This window comes from Sphaeramia orbicularis, chromosome 24 (genome assembly GCF_902148855.1).
Source record: "Sphaeramia orbicularis chromosome 24, fSphaOr1.1, whole genome shotgun sequence".
Classification (NCBI taxonomy): domain Eukaryota; kingdom Metazoa; phylum Chordata; class Actinopteri; order Kurtiformes; family Apogonidae; genus Sphaeramia; species Sphaeramia orbicularis.
Genome location: NC_043979.1, coordinates 15,092,588 through 15,110,904, shown reverse-complemented (window position 1 = coordinate 15,110,904; position 18,317 = coordinate 15,092,588). Strand labels below are relative to the sequence as shown.

At 40.1% G+C, this 18,317-nt stretch overlaps 1 protein-coding gene across 6 annotated transcripts in view; it reads left to right on the top strand.

The window, feature by feature from the left end:
- Positions 1–18,317, top strand: part of nrxn3b (neurexin 3b) — a 355,069-nt gene that overhangs the window by 250,791 nt on the left and 85,961 nt on the right. For all 6 annotated transcript variants that reach the window (XM_030127828.1, XM_030127829.1, XM_030127826.1 and 3 more), the window contains one exon: positions 11,340–11,521. In XM_030127828.1, coding sequence (XP_029983688.1) covers positions 11,340–11,521 — 182 coding nt within the window. The remainder of the gene's footprint in view (positions 1–11,339; positions 11,522–18,317) is intronic.

Below are 18,317 nucleotides of genomic sequence, written 5' to 3'. Positions count from 1 at the left end.
GATTGAATTTTTTTCTCCTGTTTCATTTCAGCCAGCATTCGGTGAGTGTATGCGTTTCTCTCCTTTTTTTTTCTGCAGTGCACATTTAAATATTTCTCTTCATCAGTTGTGCAAAGGAATTCCTTATGAGTTAATCAGCGAGATGTAAAGGTGTTTTATGTAGGTGTTGTGGCAAACTACATCAGGTTTGTCACAAATACTGTTGGCTAGGATGGAAGGTTGCTATGCCAACCACAGCACAGCTGGTGTAGCTGTGGAGGAGACAATACGGCTGTGTTTCAGTGGGCAATCATCAAATTCAGACAAAAGCAAGGCACAGAGCAAACAAAAAAGGTCATCAGGCATGTTTATTCACAGTTTGATTTTGATCTCAAAAACAGAGATCTGTATTGTCAGCTTGATTGTGTTGTTTGTTTTCCCCTGCGAGGAAAAGCTATCACGGTGTATTGCATCTGAGGTTCAAGTACTTTTCTATTTGATGTTGTCGATATCAAAGGGAAGATTAGCCCTGCTTCATACAAGACGCTGATTCCTTTTAGCATCCGTCCATCCAGCTCTCTAATCCATATTCTTCAAAGGCAGGTGGGCATCTGAGACACAGATTCTCAAGTTATTTTTATAAATAGAAACTATCTGTAATTGAAACACACAGCCGCTATGTCAGAAGAATGGGTTATTTGACAGGGTTGGCATGGAAGTGTAAGACTCACTCTTCCTCTTCAGTAACGTTTTATTTGTACTTGTCAGGTTCCATTTAAAACTGCTATTACTGTGTGTGAGAACGTCCATATAAGTGCTACCGTAATTATCACTTTCTACATTCTCTGACTTTCTGTTAAATGCTGCCAAAGAGGAAGAAGGTGAAGAACTTCAGTGGCTTTTTTTAATCATCATTTCTTTAACATCAGACACGTGCTACTAAGCAAAACAGCATCATCGGTTGCTTGGATTTGGTCCATCATATTGTATTCTATACGCAGCTGGTCTGAGGCAAACAAACCGAGATGGTACAATCCATTTACCACTGCAGTTTGTTGACATCATGTGAAAAATAACTTTGCTTCACTATCTGCTTCACTAGGAAGCCCCTTCTTTTATTCAGCCAAAGTGTTTAGGCACCATGTATTCAGCACTCAACCGAAAAACAGGTAAATTAAAAGGTAAAAGCAGACTGTATACTCTCAAACACTACAAGATGGCTGATTAAATTATGTAATTAAAAAACACACAAATGGTCTTCCTCAAGTGGATGCTGCAAGAAGAAATTTCAAGATAGAAGCATCATTGTATAACTAATGATTCTTGAAAAACACTCTTGCAGAAACACAATTATGTTTTGTAATAATCATAAAGCTGTCCACACATTGATTCATGCTATCATTTATGTATATTGGCATTGAACAGGAGTACACCTCTTGTCTACCGTAACTGAATAAAAATGCATTGTCTAAGGTGTGGAAAATACTTTAGTTTGGATTGTGTGTCATTTTTTTAATCATATCTTTAAAGACTTTCTGTTTTAACCTATGCCCTGGTATTTTTCCACACCTCCAGTGCCTAAACCTAATAATACTGTTGTCAAAGTCAGCTTTTATTGCAAATCGAGTTGTTTCAGTGGTGAAAATTGAAGTAATTAAATTATGTAAATTAATATTTAATAATTTCTGTTGAAATAAGCTGTAATACTAAATATTACATTTATAACAAATGCAGTTTGGCTTCATATGAACATAATTTGTGAGAGAAAAGATTTGATAGTTGTTGAAATATTAAAATGTTTTGAAGGCTGCTAATTACAAAATTGAAGAGCTATTTTTTTAATCAAAGACCTATTATCTGTATTCATCCTCTAGAGCTGGTGTGTCTCACACCAAATACTGTATTTTTTACTCAATTTTGTACATTTAAGTCATCTCCTCCTCTTCACTTATAAATGCTAACACCAGAGTATTCCATCTTGGGATATTTGGCCTCTGATATGTGGCTGCTGTTTGTTTTGCAGTGTAACTTTTTGGTGCAGTAGTCTCCGTCTTCACATTAGCAGCATAATGTACAGATCTAAATAATAACAGGTGCTGTAAAAGATGCACCGTTTTGTTGTTGTAAAATCTAAACTTTTCCCACTACTTGAATCCAAAAAAGGCAAGTTTGTACAAAGTCCAGAATGAGTAATTGGGTCCAACGGGGGGTTGAGTCATAAAGGCCTTGGGATAAGATCAGTGGATGAGGTTGCTGTGTGTTGTATTTGTGTATGAGGGCCTTTCAGTTATTTCAGAGAAAGGGGGAGAGAGAGAGAGCGAGCGAGAGACAGACAGACAGACTGGGCAGAAGTGAGCGAGAGGAGTTCTGGGCTCTCCGTGAAGCCTTGGCAAAGGCAGACAGGCTGCACTATCCTCTGGGGAAGATTCAATTATAAATGATGCTTCCACTCGGAGCCATCTTGGAATCCCTTATTCTTTAGGAGATCTTCTTCACCTAATCCTCAGCAGGGTTTGGTGTGGCCTGTCTCTGAAGTGATATGCCTCACACACATTGTGTGTCATGCATTATGAATGATGGGAAGGAGACACTCATGTCCTAATTTCGCTGAGAGCAGTGTGAACATCAACACTTGAGCTGACAGAATGCTAATTTTCACCAAAGAAAGAGGCAGGATTGAGTCAGGGTTTACAGAGCTTTTGTGTGAAAGTGTCCCAAATATTTATTTGCAATCTGTGACATCTCAAGCTGCCTTTGCTCTACCTTTAGCTGCCCACCTTTGTGAATCCGTCTCTTCCTCTTTTACCCGTCATCATACTGCATCTCTCCTACCTCAGACTTTCTTCCCTTTCATCTCTGTGCAACGTCTCTCTCCCCTTTCTAAAAATTCTACTGGTGGCAGCGTGCAGCATTAAAGTCAGCAGACAGGTCTTCTTTGTAGCCTAGAGTGCTGCGTGGATCTCAGCTGCAAACCCCCGCCACCACCCTCCACTCCTCTACACACACCCTCCCTCCAGTCTCTGAAATCCTCTTCAGACCCCCTTCTCTCTTCCTCATCCTCTTCCTTTTCCAACCAGAGAGAATAGGAGCTGACATCTCCAGAGAAGCGAGAAAAAAATCATTTAAAGCCCTTCCTCTCTGTCCGCTTGCTGCTACAACAGAGAAGAGTGTCAGTAATGCAGGGGGGGAGAGAGGAGCGAAGAGGGCGGGAGGGTGAGACTGGCTATCAGAGTTTTGCAGTAATGAGGGGGGAGTTGTTATGGCTCACCTTCTGCTGTCCAAGTCTGTGTGTAGGGTGTATTTTCACTTCGGTGTACTCACATTTGCGCCTTTGCAGTGTTACATGAAGTGGGGATACATGACTGCTTTGTTAATGGGCATCTGTGAGTTGATCTTCCTGTTCTTCTCCAGCGATCTGACATTACAAAGCCAGTCTGAAGAGAAGGGGAGTGAGAGGGGGATTGGAACATCTCAGACTACACCACTTGACTCTCCATTTGCATTCCTCTATTCTCCATGTCTTCCCTTTCTCCTTTTAGCAGAAGTGATTTTCTCCACTCTCTCTTGTTCGCTCGCCCCACTTCTGCACCAGTAACATAATACAGGTGGCAAATCAAGCAGTTCATCATGAAAATATGTCAAGTATGTCCCCCGCCATTGAAGGGTGACGAAAAAGATAAGAACTTTCTGATTGAGCCATCTCACCGTGTGGCGCATCAATGGGAAACCATCGTACCTCAAGTGTTCTCGAGCACAATCTAATTATGTGCATTACAGAATAATAAAGCTACAGGGAAGAACGTGTTGTGGAAGGTGTACAATAATAATTTTCCAGTTGGTTTGGTCGACCACTTGCTTGCTGAAATCGGTTCCAGGAACATAATCCATAAATGAGGGCTGACAAATATCACCTTGTGGGCCAAATGTACTGGTGCGTTGAGTCAGCAAATCCTGCCCAATTTCCACCCTGGTGAAAGGCTATAAGTGTGGTGAAGAAAATATTAGAAACACCTCTAAATATAACACAAAATCACAGTAGCACCATATGGTAAATTACAGGCTTCGGTTAAATTAACACCTCTCAAAAACAGTGAAAAAAAATAAAAAATTTACTGTTGCACATTATCACCGTCAGGATTTGTCTGCGAGGCTGTTGAATCAGACCGCATCACACGTAGGCTGGTGTACCTGTAAAGTGAATGTACAGTAGGTTACACCAGCCCAGTAATTCCCCCCTCCGCCTCCTGTTGACATTGGATGTTTTCTGTCACACCTGCACTCCCCTCAACCTCCCTGCACTGGCACCAACAACAGAATCCGACTCAGCTGTCAACACTAAATATCACTGCCGCAGAGAGGCTTGGCTTCTCTTGGCGTTGGTGCTCTGACTGCTCAATCCCAGCGAGTGGAGCCACTGCCCAGCGGCTCTGACTTCATCATCCTGGCTATTGGCGCCCAAGCTGCAGCAGAAGCCGCCTGAGCCTCTGCCTCGTTTTGTTGCATTTGTTAGTGGGCTCTGGCTCATAAAGTAAGAATATGACTCTGACAAAATGTTTTACAATGTAGCGTAATCCATGCAATCCTCTGAAGCACTGTGTAGACTGGGAAATAACTTTCTTAGCCATAATTGTAGCCTGTGTTGTTTTGTCTTCTTTTGCCATCCCTATGAGTCATCGTAACTTTTATTGCAGAGTTATCCATACATAAATGTACATATAATTGACTGAATTAGGCTAAAAATACGTGCATATATAGCTAATGGCCAGTGCAAGTGAGTAAACATAATATGCATTTTACAATATATTCTTGGCACATATATCATAATATAGCTCTGACTGCCTGCTCATACATTCAGCTTCTCACTACATGGCTCTGTCCAACGTATTTTTTTTTTTCCCTCATTTTTTCTTCCACTTCTATTACTCCTGTTTTTTGGCGCGTGAATCCATATAGTGTGGTAATGCTACAGCTTATTATAACAGGGTAACAGACAGTGTAAATCATTCAAGGCTGGTTGTTTTCTTTACATAGACATTCTTCACAGCACACTGCCCTTCATCAATCATATTCTGCATTTTGTTGGTGTCAGTGAGAGATGGGACAAATAGACATGTGGAGACAACTTAGAGACACTTAAAAACACACATTTAACTTGAATTTACTTTATGTGCCACAGACAATGGTGAATTGAGTGCATTTCCTCAGGTTCTATATTTAAGTAAATTTTTTGAGGAACCTTTACATGAATATTTGCATTTTCAGCTACTTTATATTTACATTCAATTATGTTTCACAGCCAAATATTATACTTTTTACCTTCTTTTAGTAACTGCAACGACCAACGCCTTTACCAGTTGCAACATTCCATACAACTATTTCTAGATGAAGAGTTGCAAAAAGTCTCCTGCACAGAGTTGAAGTTTTAAATAGGACTATAGTTATTTGCAGTGTTTTGGAACTAGTGCAAATAAATATATCATTGCAAGTTCGATTGTGTTCAGAAGTATTTTAGCAACTTTTTGGACCTTTACTTGCAATAGACAGGGTACTTTTGCACCATGCTATTGCTACTTTTACTTGACCTGAGTGTATTCTCCACCACTGGCTGTAGAAATACATTAAAAGTCCAACAGCGTCGGTGCACACACATGTGTATATACATTTTGGTGTAAACTTGCTTCCAGCAGCTAATTGAGGATAGCACAACAAAGAGTGAGAGAAAGGAAGCGAGAGAGCTTTCAATCACCAGTCTCGTCCCTTGCTCGATCCCAGAGGGGAGAGGCAACAGTTGGAAATATGAATTATGAAATGATAAGAGGCTGTAAAATGGAGATAAATCCTGGTGATTACACAGCTCAGTATCTCACAATTCGATTCCTCTGTCGATGATTCTTTATTGTAGTTGTGTGAAGGACAGCAAGTCTAATAATTCCCCATGTATGAAGCACGGCGGGGGAAAGTATTGTGATGATAGAGTTCTTTTGAACGTGATTGAGGAGGCAATTACATTTTGCATCTCACTTTCAGTATTTTTTTAAGGCTTCTCTTTCTTTTCCTCATTCTCCGATGGCAGAAAATTCGACCACATCAAACCATGTTTGTCTTCTTTTTCCATCCCCTGGGGTGCCAGCGCTGCAGAAAGCCCAAGAGATAACAAGGGAAAAGACATAAAAGCATATAAACAACACACACACACCAAGGAGAAAGAAGAACGGGTGCTTGCGTATGTGTGTGCTGGCTCATGTCTATGCAGATGACTGTGCATGTGTGTGTGTGCGCATTCATACCAACACAAAGAGTTGAAGTTTAGTGCATTTACCCACTGCAGTTCTGTGCCTCATGGGTAAAAGGTAGCTGGCAGCGCCACCTTTTTCTTTTGTGGTTGGTAATGCACACATATATGAGCACACAAGAAAAAGAAAGAAAAACTCTTGACCGCTGCATCCTTGCAGACTTTGTTGTTGGACAGACAGTACTAGTCTTTAACTGTGTGCCTCTAAAACACAGGGTTTTATCGCAGCATGGTGTAAAGCCTGAATGCAACAAATTACCCATTTATAGCAGATGTCCACATGCTGCATCTTTGCTATTTTTGCACTTTCATGTGGAACATTATCACCTTGTGCAGTTGAAATGTGTTAAAAGAAGAGTGAATGTGCATACACCAGTTAAAACATACATAAATCATTTGTTCTGTAAATCATTATCTTTATATACAGTACGTCAGTTAAGTGTATGGTTTTCTTAGCTAGTAAACCTGTCAACACAGCAAATAAATGATGGGATGTCTTCTTTCTTACCATTCCATTTTTCATGTGGGATTTACAGTGGTCATGACTTTTCATCATTTCTGTTCCTCTGTGAGAAAAAAATACCATGCCCTCTCTTTTTTCTTTTCTTTTTTTCCTTTTTTTTCCCCCCTTAGCTGGGCAGTGTCACGTGGGGGCCTGAAGGACAGGACATGGTTCTGTTCTGCAGACAGGTGTCCTGACCTTCTGTCTGCTCTCCCACGCCACAGGGGACCTCTTCGAAATGGAGGCCAAAGCTTTGACCTAGTCTCTCATCTACAGTTTGTCTCTAAACGGAGGCACACTGCAGATGCAATGAATCACAAAGCCAGAGAAAAATGCATCAGTGCAGTGCTTTTATATCATAACTAACTCGCCATAGATTTCGCTCTTTTGGATGGGTTTTATTGTTAACATTGACTGGTAGATCAGCGTTGGTCATTTCTGCATAGGAGTTCCTATCTTCTATCCCTTCACTCATAAGAGCACCCATATGCTACAATTAGATTTCAAATGGCCTCCCTCCAATACCCACTGGCCACAGCAAGATTGCATTATTCAAAGATGGGAGATGAAAGTCCCCTCTGATCCACCAAAATAACATCTTGTGCAGTAATCTGTTTGTAGATTTGATTCCTTTGATGATAATTTCCCTGAAGTTGGCTTTTCACCAGGGCTTCGCAGCTGTGAGTGGCATGTATGTTGAATGTTGTTTACGAGCCCGTCGTTGCAGCGTTGTAAGTAACTCTGACAATACTTTGGCTTAAAAAGTACCGACAGTCGGCAGGATAGCAGATAAAAAAATATGTTGGCATTATGCAAAAAGAAAAGCACAACTAAAAACAAAGCAAAACGACTTTCACAGCCATATTTCAAGAAGCAGAGAATCCAAGTTTTACCCAGCTGCTTTACAGTATTTGACTGAATGAACATAATGTATTACAGTGTGTTACAGAAATGTAAGTGTGCTGTTTCCAAGAAAATCAAGGACTGAAATGTGTTGGTAAAGACTAAGAATACAGACTGAATTTATTTTCTACATAACGGTACCATTTGCAACATTTTGTACAAATTATCAGCCGTGAATCTGAGGTTTATGGCCAGACTACATAATATAATATAATATAATATAATATAATATAATATAATATAATATAATATAATATAATATAATATATTCTCAGAGTGGGCACTTGTACGTGTATGTCATACTATATATTGAATCATTAATTGTAAAAAGAAGAGGTTAGAACCACTGTGCTGTGATGTTAGTTATTTGTGGAGTGATGTCTTGAAACCTCAATCTTGTTCTTTTGCAGTTGTCATCCTGTTTGTATCCTGTTTGTTTTAGAACCAGAAGTGACAATATTTGAACAAGGAGGTGGGGCTGGAAAAGTGTGAATGGTGATAGATGAACCTCACCAAGCTAACACTATGGCCAGCCTACTGAAAACACCACCTACGGAAAATGTCAGTGCTACTGAGAATTTTCAGCGACTTGCTAAATGTTAATGTTAATGCACACAGCTGGCAGTAATATCCACTTCAAGTAATGTGTAAGTGCAATAATTACCAAGCTAGCTGAGTGACTATGTTGTACAATACCAAATAGAGGCTAATATTAGTAGATAATTACTGTAATGACATACCTTAACAAAATCTATTGGTACTATTGTAAGGGCACCTTTTGAAATACAACAACAGGAATACTACTACTACTAATAGTAAATAATAATAATAATAATAATAATAATAATAATAATAATAATAATAATAATGGATTAGATTTCTATAGCACTCCATCATTCATTCCCTCTCACATTCACATACTGGTAGAACTTTAAAGTCACTGAACAGATGTAAGTAAAATAAAAAAAAATTTAAAAAAGAAAGAAAATTGAACTCTGTCATCTATTGTCACACTATTCTTTCATACTGGCTTCATTTTCAAGCTGTAGTTGTTGCCCCTTAGTAAATTAACTCACTTTTAACATACTAGGGCCCTGTCTAATGACCACAGGTTTAAAGAATTGAGTGCATATATGCTAAATATATTAAAAATCTTAAAACATGCATTTCTTCTGATTAGATTCTTTATTTTAATCATTTTCATTTTAATGATATTTGTATCGGTGTTTCCTGTAATCACACCTTCTGTGGAAAATCCCTGTCACTGGAAAGGCCCTTTCACTGTATGGTGGAATTTTTATGATAAAACTGTTGACCTTGAATGTATTACTGCATTACAGATTTTCTTCCACAATTGCCGTCCATACAGAGCAGTCCTTTAGCACCATTGACATGTTTCAGATGAATATTTAAAATGATGCCATACTTAGCATACAATGAATTAATATGCAGTGGACTTCCTCTGTGTGTGGAAATACAGCCGGTGCAGTCTGGGCCCAGCAGGTTGTTAGGGAAATGTGCTACATTTTGCCGATCTCGGGTTCTCTCTCTTCTCTGTACTTGTGCAGATAATCACCCACTTGTGTGATTGTATGTGAGAAGCCATGATGCTTGTAAGTGTTTGTGTGTATGCACATGTGTTTGCACACTTTTATACTTGGGCATCACGATGTGCATTTGAGCCTGTGTTAGCCCGACTGTTTGCGCGTCTGTGTGCGTGTGTGAGTCAGTCTGTGTGCGTGTGGCTGCCTGTGTGTGTTTCATGCTGAACATTGTCTTCTTGAAACACTAAGCAAATCTCCTCAATGTGATAATTGGCTCCCCGGGGTGCTTATATCTTTGCTGCTCATCATCGTCATCCCCTCCAGAAAAAAAAGAGTGTGTGTTAGATGAGATAGGCGAAGTTTGCTCGTTTGCTGGGAAAACTGATCCCAAGTCTGCCTGAACTCTTTTGGCAAGAAGAAACTTTGAGGCAATGAGACAGCCAGGCCAGATCCGGTGCAACCTGGCTGCAGGCTGCTATCTGCTGTCTTCGTGGCATCAGTGCCTTGTTTGCAGCCAGACGTTATGCCATAGAGGAAATGTGCTATTTTGAGGCAGGTGAAAGATGATGCAAAGATAAGCTTCAGTTGTTAATGTCATTGAGAGATTATTTCTTTTTTTTTTTCTTTTTTTTTTTTTCAGAATAAAGGCGTCTGTGTTAAAGCAGCCATGTACGGTCATTAGTTACAAGAAGTGAAACCATCGTTTGGGGGTTTTGGATGCTTCACTTGTTAAGATATTTTTATGTCACATTGATAACCTTAGCTGGTGGCTTGCAATGCTGACACCAGAGGTGTAAAATGTAGACCTGTTTGTGTGCCTGAAGGCAAATAGAGACACTCATCTGGTTGAGAGCCTCTCCCTCTCTCTTACTCGCTCTCATCCATATGTTCGTGCAGTCTCCGGGGTATTATGGACCACAGAGCAGATTGTTGGCCGCTTCATTGGGGAAACAGTGGGACAGCTGGGCACCCATCACAAGGCCAAACAGATGTTCAGGTGACTTGGAGAGGAAGTGAATGGAAAAGTGAGGAACAGCAGGGGGGGAGACAGGGGGAGAGAGGTGATATGGAAGAAGGGGATGCAGAGGGATGATGGAAGCTGGGAAAAAAGAATTAATACGTTGATGCAAGAATGCAGAGACTTCATTAGCAATCCCCTGTCGGCCTCTAAGGTGGGCCAAATGCTTTCCACTATCCTTAGGCCACAGGAGTCTGTTTCGTCTTCCATATTGATTCGCCCACTAGTCTGTCTGCTGTAGGTCTAATGCCTTTGATCTCTTGATTATCTGTGCCTAAATGTGGATGAGATGGCTAAGCAGCTCAAGGATTCTGTGCTTTAATTCTGATGCACCTTAGGGAACATTCATAAGTTGGAACCGAATCCAACCCTGCAACCAAATAATGCAACTTATTTTTTCCTTCTTCCGTGTGACGATTAAAAAAAACGGAAATGCACAACCATCTTCCTCAGAAATTGTGGCTCACAGTCAGACTTGATCCAATCACAGGCTTTAATCTGACACAGATCTGCATAGAGGCTGATGTAATAACAAAAATTTTCATTCTGGTGCGCCTCCTTACCCCCAGTGGTACTGAGGCCCTTTTTTTCTATTCTGCATTTGTCAAATTAGACCCAACGAAGGTTCTTCGATTTTTTTTTCCCTTCTGCCTTCTCTTCTTTCTTGTGCCAGCCTTTGTTCTTTGGTTGCAGGTCTCATATATAATACATGAGGATTGGGAGACTTATCCGGTTCTGACCATACTGGCTGTTATTCCCTGGAAAGGGACTATATTTAAGAGCTGGATAGGTCATAGATGGCGCAAGGGGAGGTACTGACTTCTACCCGAAAGGTGGTGGCGAGTGAATCTTATTAAAAATCTAAAGTGGCTCACTGACACAGTTACATGAAAGCAGTTGTAAAAAAGCTGAAAAAGAATCACAGGTGTTTATAGAAATAGTGTGGATGTTGTCACAAATGTGTCAAGCTGGTGACACTGTACTTCCTAGTGCCTCGTTTGTAGATCTTTGTACAGGGGTTTACCTTTTCTGTCCATTTGTCACTTATTCTCCTACATCAAATCTCATCCTTGTCGTTTTTTATTTGTTTTGTCTTCACAGCTGGCACCACCTACATTTTTGGCAAAGGAGGGGGTCTGATCACATACACATGGCCCAGTAATGAGAGGCCGAGCACACGGACGGATCGGCTGGCTGTGGGCTTCAGCACCACCATTAAAGACGGCATCCTCGTCCGCATCGACAGCGCCCCACGTCTGGGGGACTACATCATGCTCCACATTGTAAGTGCAGCTCTGCTCTGTTGTCCATTGAGAATTCTGCATTACTTAATGCTTAACACCACTTTAACTCTACTAAAGTCTGTTATTTAATTAGTCTGAGACTGGTACAAGCTAATTATGAACAGTTTCTTGGCCATTTAAGCATTTGCAACAATCACTGGCCGGCCAAGATGAAGATCACAAACAGGCCTGAGTCATTCCTCCATGTTTGCTTTTTGCAGTCTTAAGGCCACATTCAGCCCATCATACCGAAACCAAATTATACAAACAGTACAGATCCATAAAAGAAAAAAAGATAGCTCACCCCTCCAAGTCTTCTTCTAAGTCTCTGCTCACTTCCAGAATAACCCTACTTCTCCAACACATTGGAACTGACTCCCAGCATGAATAATAAATGCAGCCCTCCATACATATGCAGCGTGTTCCCACATGTTGGAGAAACATGATAGAAATGGGGGGGGGGGGGGGGTCTGTGAGTTGAAATTCGTGGCCAGTCGGCTGCACATCCTTACAGCATCTTAATACTCTCAGTTGTGACCTTGCATTTGACTGGTTTACATAAGCATTAAGTATTTACATAATCATCAACAGCAACCAGATGAATCCAGAGCGTCAAATCACTGCAGTGTAGGTATAGAGACGTGATTTGGGGGTGTTGAGTGGGGGGGTGGCGGAGTCTGTGCTGACGCCGTGCGAAATGGATGTGATGATGAGGAGGAGCTACAGTTGCTAAAGCAGATTGAAAGTCTTTTTCTTCTTAAAGAGCTCCCCTCATCTCCTGAGTGCTGGCCATGTGGTGCAGAAAAGCAGCCATCTGCTGCGCAAAGATGAGGGCCAACAACAAGCAGTTTCAGCAGCCTTTACGGTATAGAGCGATAACAAATATGTGTGTGTATGTGTACGCACGGGCAATTGCACATGCAGGTGAGACAGGAAGTGGAATGACTCGGATCAAGAGAGAATGATAAAGATGTACAGTAGTGAGTTCAGCCTGTGAGTTCAATGCTGGGAACGCCTCCCTGCTTTTTAACCCACTGAGTAACTGCAAGAACTTCTAAAGGATTGAAAGGAATTGCATTTTTAATTTAGTTTCTTTTTTACAAATCACAGCACAGCTAGCCAAGCGGGGTATCTCTTATAATTTGGCTGTAAGTAGTTGGGCGGTGAATGTCTTCATTCCTTCAGTCTCATGGCACTAATGAATTTATTAATAGAAAAAAGCAACAAGATTCGACCAATTCATTTAGATAAGCAGCATCTTTTGAACCTTGTATGTTTTTTGGGGGTAGTGCTGCGTGCACTGCTAATATTTTAAATGGTTTACTGACAGCTGAATGGGTACAAACAAAGTGGGTTCATTTAATATTAATTGTGACTATACCCTTAAACTGTAAATTACATGGTTGAAGTCAAGGCACTGCAAGGCTTATTTCTCTTTTAATTACACATGTATTGAACAGTGACCATATGAAGAAAATGGACTTTTAGCCACAGGTAAACATTAAATAATTAATTAGTCCTTGAGTGAATATTTAGCCGTAAGCCAGTGGATTTGATTACATCCTTAGAACAGTGCACAAATATGTGCCTTCCTCGTGTTGATATCAGGATGAAACATTCTTCAGTTTTGCAGTATCAGAATACTGCGACATTTAGGAAGGTCAACACAATACAGGTATTTTCTATTGCGTAGGTACAAAAACTTAAAAGTTTAATGTGTCTGGCGAGATTTTAACTGAGCTGAGGTTCCAGTCTGGCTTATGTTCACCTAAACTCGTAATGACAGATGTCAGGTCTCTGCTGTCAGTATTATGCATTTAGTAATGAATCTTGGGGAAAAGGTTAAAGGCATTACACCTGCCGATTCTGGATATATGTCTAACCAAAGGTCTCATCTGGCCCTGGGCTATTACCTTAGCCTTTGCAATTATTAGGTCAGTACTTGAGAATCACCTCGCTAAAAGTGAGATAGCCACTCTCTAACATCGTTAATAGCTGAATATATAAGATGGTAGAGTTAACAAAAGGGCGTGAAAATAGGTTGTGTCCCATCTTCCACTTGAAAAACCCCTCAATCTGATTTAATAAAAGTTCACCAAGAGAACGTGATTGTTTTTGACCTTAACTTTGACGTGCTGTATGAATTTTACGCTCGTGACAAAAAGGGCACACATGGCGTTTTGGTAAGCATGCAGAGCCCAGAGCACAGTATAAAACAGACATTCTGAGGCAAGACCTAATCACTGACTCCCTTAGTCTTACTCTCCCTTCGTTTCTTCATTATCTCTTCTGCCTCCTCGCCGTGATTAGCTTACGGCTTGTTTGGCAATCGTGAATTAAAATGCTGATTGTAGTGTTTACATTTTAACTGCTAAGAACAACTGCATGCTTGGGTTGAAATCTGAGGGAGCAATTTGGGTAATTTGCGGAGGTGAGCACAACATTTCCCCACCACACTTCATTTACGAGATCATTTGATTTCTGAGTTTAAATGCAGAACGTTAAAAAGGACGAGGATACGAGAATAATTGAGTTTTATGTTGCATATAGAAAGTCATCACTTGAATCTTCTATTAAATTGTAAACCTAAAGCTGCGTGGAAAAACAAATATGACGAGACGTTTCTTCACAGGTTACTTTTAACTCAAAGATGAGCTAAAATAGGGGCTTTTTTGGCAGCACCACAGTGATTAGGAGTAATGTGTTTAGGTGTATGCACATATTAAAGTGTGAAGCGAAGTGTTTGCGTGTGTGTACGCTTAAATCCATGACAGAAAAACCTCTAAGCCGTCGGTTAGATGTGCCGGTCGTGACTCACAGTGGCTCACCAGGGACTGCACATGACTGCAGGTGAAGATTATTTAAGATGTAACAAACACAAACAAACACTCGCACAAGTCGTCACAGAGAAATCCTTCTAATCTCTGCTACATCATGTAAAGGGGGAAACTTTTTTTTTGTAATTAAGTGTAGAAACAAACAACAAGCAAACCAGACAGGACAATTAACCTTAAAGAAACGACGGTAAGTATTGTAGCATAAAAGCAGTTGCAGTGACCTTATTAGTGTGATTAATCTAAAAGAACTGTCAAATATTGGTGTGTTATTAAAGATGAAAAAGGCAGTGTGTTGTTTATCTTTGAATACACAACCAGGGATGTGGATGTCATCCATTTTAATCCCCGGTGTCTGAAAAATTAGAATGTAAATTGCAGGTAGATATTATGCAGCCAATAGCATCCAAAAAGCCACTCTTTTAGAAAGGAAATGAATATTGACAGGTGAGGCTGAAAGAGGAGAATCGCACGTGACTGAAAGCTTGAGCTGGTTTTCAATGCGTGGATGACGACCCCGCAGCCTTTTTTTTTTTTTTTTTTCTATGTCGAAAGTCTACAGAATGCGAGTTGAGGGAGGTTTACTTTAGTTCAGCATGGCTCCAGTGAGTCCAGATGAACTCACATCTGCGGAGACGTCGGAGGTGACAAGTTGGAGACAGAGGTAACGGAGGCAAAGAACGCTCCATCAATTTTCATGTCTGGCAGCTTTTTTAGTTTCCAATTAAGGGAGAAAATCACAGCACGACACCTGACAAGATAAAGGCACAAGCTCTCTGAGATGTAACTTAAAAACATGCCATGCAGTATACAAAGTCATTACAAAAAAAAAAAAAAACGGTAGATGAAAAAATGTGACATTTAAAGTCTTTATAAATCGAGCTGCTTTCGTTTGCACTTATCAGCTCTCCTTATTCTAAAGTATTTGATTTGAGGATGTGGAAGAAAGATTACCTGCAGTCTTGTTTTAATGGTTTTCACTTGTGTTTTACATGGGAATAAAAGCATATTTTTTCATGGATAACGGTCATCATAAAACAAACGACTGCTCATGAAGTTGTCGTTGACACTATTTTCATGTCATGTTAATCAGTGCTCATTAAAAATAAATGTTGTCACACTTCTCTAACCCTGGAAATAACTCCTTCAAAAACACACATTGACAACCAGTCAGGCTGCAGTTTTCTAATGGCGTTATAGCATGAGGAATTCCATTACCTCCTTGAGTTTTCCTCTCGTGTTAATTCGAGAAAAGGTTCGTCTGTTAGATAATTGAAACTGCTAGCGCAGACGAGCAGACACGTTCAGACGCAAGATGTGGAATGAGACGAGGAGGGAGATGGTAAAAGCCGTATCCATGTTTCCTTACACATGCTACACGCACACAGTACATACACTGCTACATGCATTTTTTTTTTCATTAATGCAATCCAGATGCATAATTAATTCATTACTTTAGTCACTTCTGTTGTTCCCCAAGCATCCGTCTGCCTCTTTTCCATCTGAATGTTTTTTATGTCGAACTGTGTCTGTTTCCCCGTCTGCCTACTCCCTCCCTCTGCCTCCTGCTCGCTCTCCCTCTGACAGACCTAATATAAGATGTTTGATGTGTACCTGTGTGCATCAGCGCGTATATGGCCAGGAATGTATTGCTTCTATCAAGTTACCCTACCTCGGCAGAGAAAGATAGATATTATCGCAGTTATGGCTCATGGCCTCTGATAACATTACAGCTTCTTATTTGACTTTGTATTTCCTTACCTCCCACATTTGATTCCCCCAACGGAAATAAATAGCTGGGAAAATATACCTCGCAGCTGTTTTCACAACTAGTTGCATGCGGTACACGCAGTCAGCATTATTACAACTTTGTTGATAAATAAGTATTTCTCTGAACAGCGGAGTCATTTTTATCTGATGTTTTTTTATTCAGATTTTTCCAGGTGATACAACAGACTCTATTACTTCCCCCTAAGACTGCTGTTTAAATAGGAAACTAGAATATCGTCGGCACTAGACACAGGGTCAAACACTAGCGGTCCAGTTTGGAGCCGTTACCATCATGTACACAGCAGTTTCATACTACAGACAGAATCAAAGAACATCTTGTTTATTTATAGTGGAATGGTGCTACATGCTCCACATTTCAAGGTCTGTTAGTCTGATGTATTTATTAAGAAACTGACTCAATTTATTACATAAACATTTACACTCAGAAATACAGGGTCACATAATTAAGTTAGAATGCTCACTCTTCAGCTGATATTATACAAATATGGCAGAAATTAATAGAAAACCTGTTGGGAGGGAGCATTCTTGGAGAACATTACAGAACATAGATATCGTAGAGTGGAGTACAATAGAAAAGAACTGAATAGAATGCCTTTATTGTCATTATACATATGTACAACAAAATTAAGAGACAACTCTCTTGTGGTGCGTTGTACAAAACAGTTTAAAAGAAAAGTGTGAATGTATATACAGTATAAAAACAAGCCTGTCAACCAACCAAAAAAAGACAGACAGTTAAAGAAAAAAAAAAGTGGTAGAGTGGTTCAAGGAACATGAGATATCATTGTCTTTATACAGTGGTCTTCCTCTCCATCATCAAAAGTGATGTGACTCTGGATAGAAATGAATGTTATGACTTTACATAAGCATTGTGTGCCATAAATGTGAATTACTGGGCAGTGTAGACCCCTATTCTGTGCATTGGCAGGACATCATACAGTCCATGTTTCCCATCATAAATACTATTAAGTAAATTGTATTTTGTTGGCGAACCTATTTTTAGTGTAAAAAAAAAAGATTTATTTTTTCTATGGACAGGAACACAAGTACATGTAATAATTCAACTATCTTTCTATGTTTATGTGGCTAAATGTCCAGTCATGTTATTACACAGGTAGAAGTAGTCATTCCTGTAAATACTGTGGTGTAACATAAGGTCATCAGCAGCCTAGTCATAGTTACATCGCTATATTATAACATAACATATAGGTTTTCTGACTGTGTTAACTGGAATTAGCATCACATTTCCACATAATTCGTTATCATTAGAGCAGTGTTGTTCAGTCTTGGGGTCAGGACCCCACTTGGGGTCGCCTGGAATTCAAATGGGGTTGCCTGAAATTTCTAGTAATTGATAAAATTAAACACTTACTAATAAAACATGTATGGTGAGTTGAGAGAGACAATTCCAATCCATAAAAGACATGACAAACTCTGAAGCTGAAATTGAAGCACTGTGGTACTGTTTATCTTTCAAATGTTCATTTTGGTCAGTTTAAGATGCTGCAGCTCTTTCATAATTCGTAGTTTGAGTTATTGTTTGTTCAGTATTAATTGTCAGCCTTGTAAATCAAAGCTGGACTGACTGTACATATCCTGACCAAGGAAAATAAAATTCTCACTCTGCAGTAATCTACACCTGGCTTTTCTGCCTCCGTCCATAATAATATACATTATGTAGACTAAATGTCATCTAAAATTAACGGTTTATTTGCAACATAGTATAGGAAACAATTACATGATCAAAAAAAAATTAATTGTAGCAAAAACAAAAAAGGCTCAGTTTGGAATGTCTGGGGTCGCAAGAAATTTATGATGTTAAAATGGGGTCACGAGCCAAAAAAGGTTGGGAACCACTGCATTAGAGATTTGACTATTAGCCGTTTATCTCAGACTCTTATGCCGCGTTTCCACTACGTGGAACCAGCTCAACTCGGCTCGGCTCGACTCGACTCGGTATTCCTGGAGACCGTTTCCATTACAAGATACTACCGACTTTACAGTACCTGGATGCAGCGCGTTACTTCCGTGTCGTCTGCTCAGAGAGTTGCTGATAAACTCGCTCGTTGCGTGTTGTCTCGTCTGAATTTTTACATCGGCCACCAAAGACTGAGTCTCCTGGACTGACCATGGTGTAGTTTTGGGCTGTTATCGTGTGAATTAATGTACCG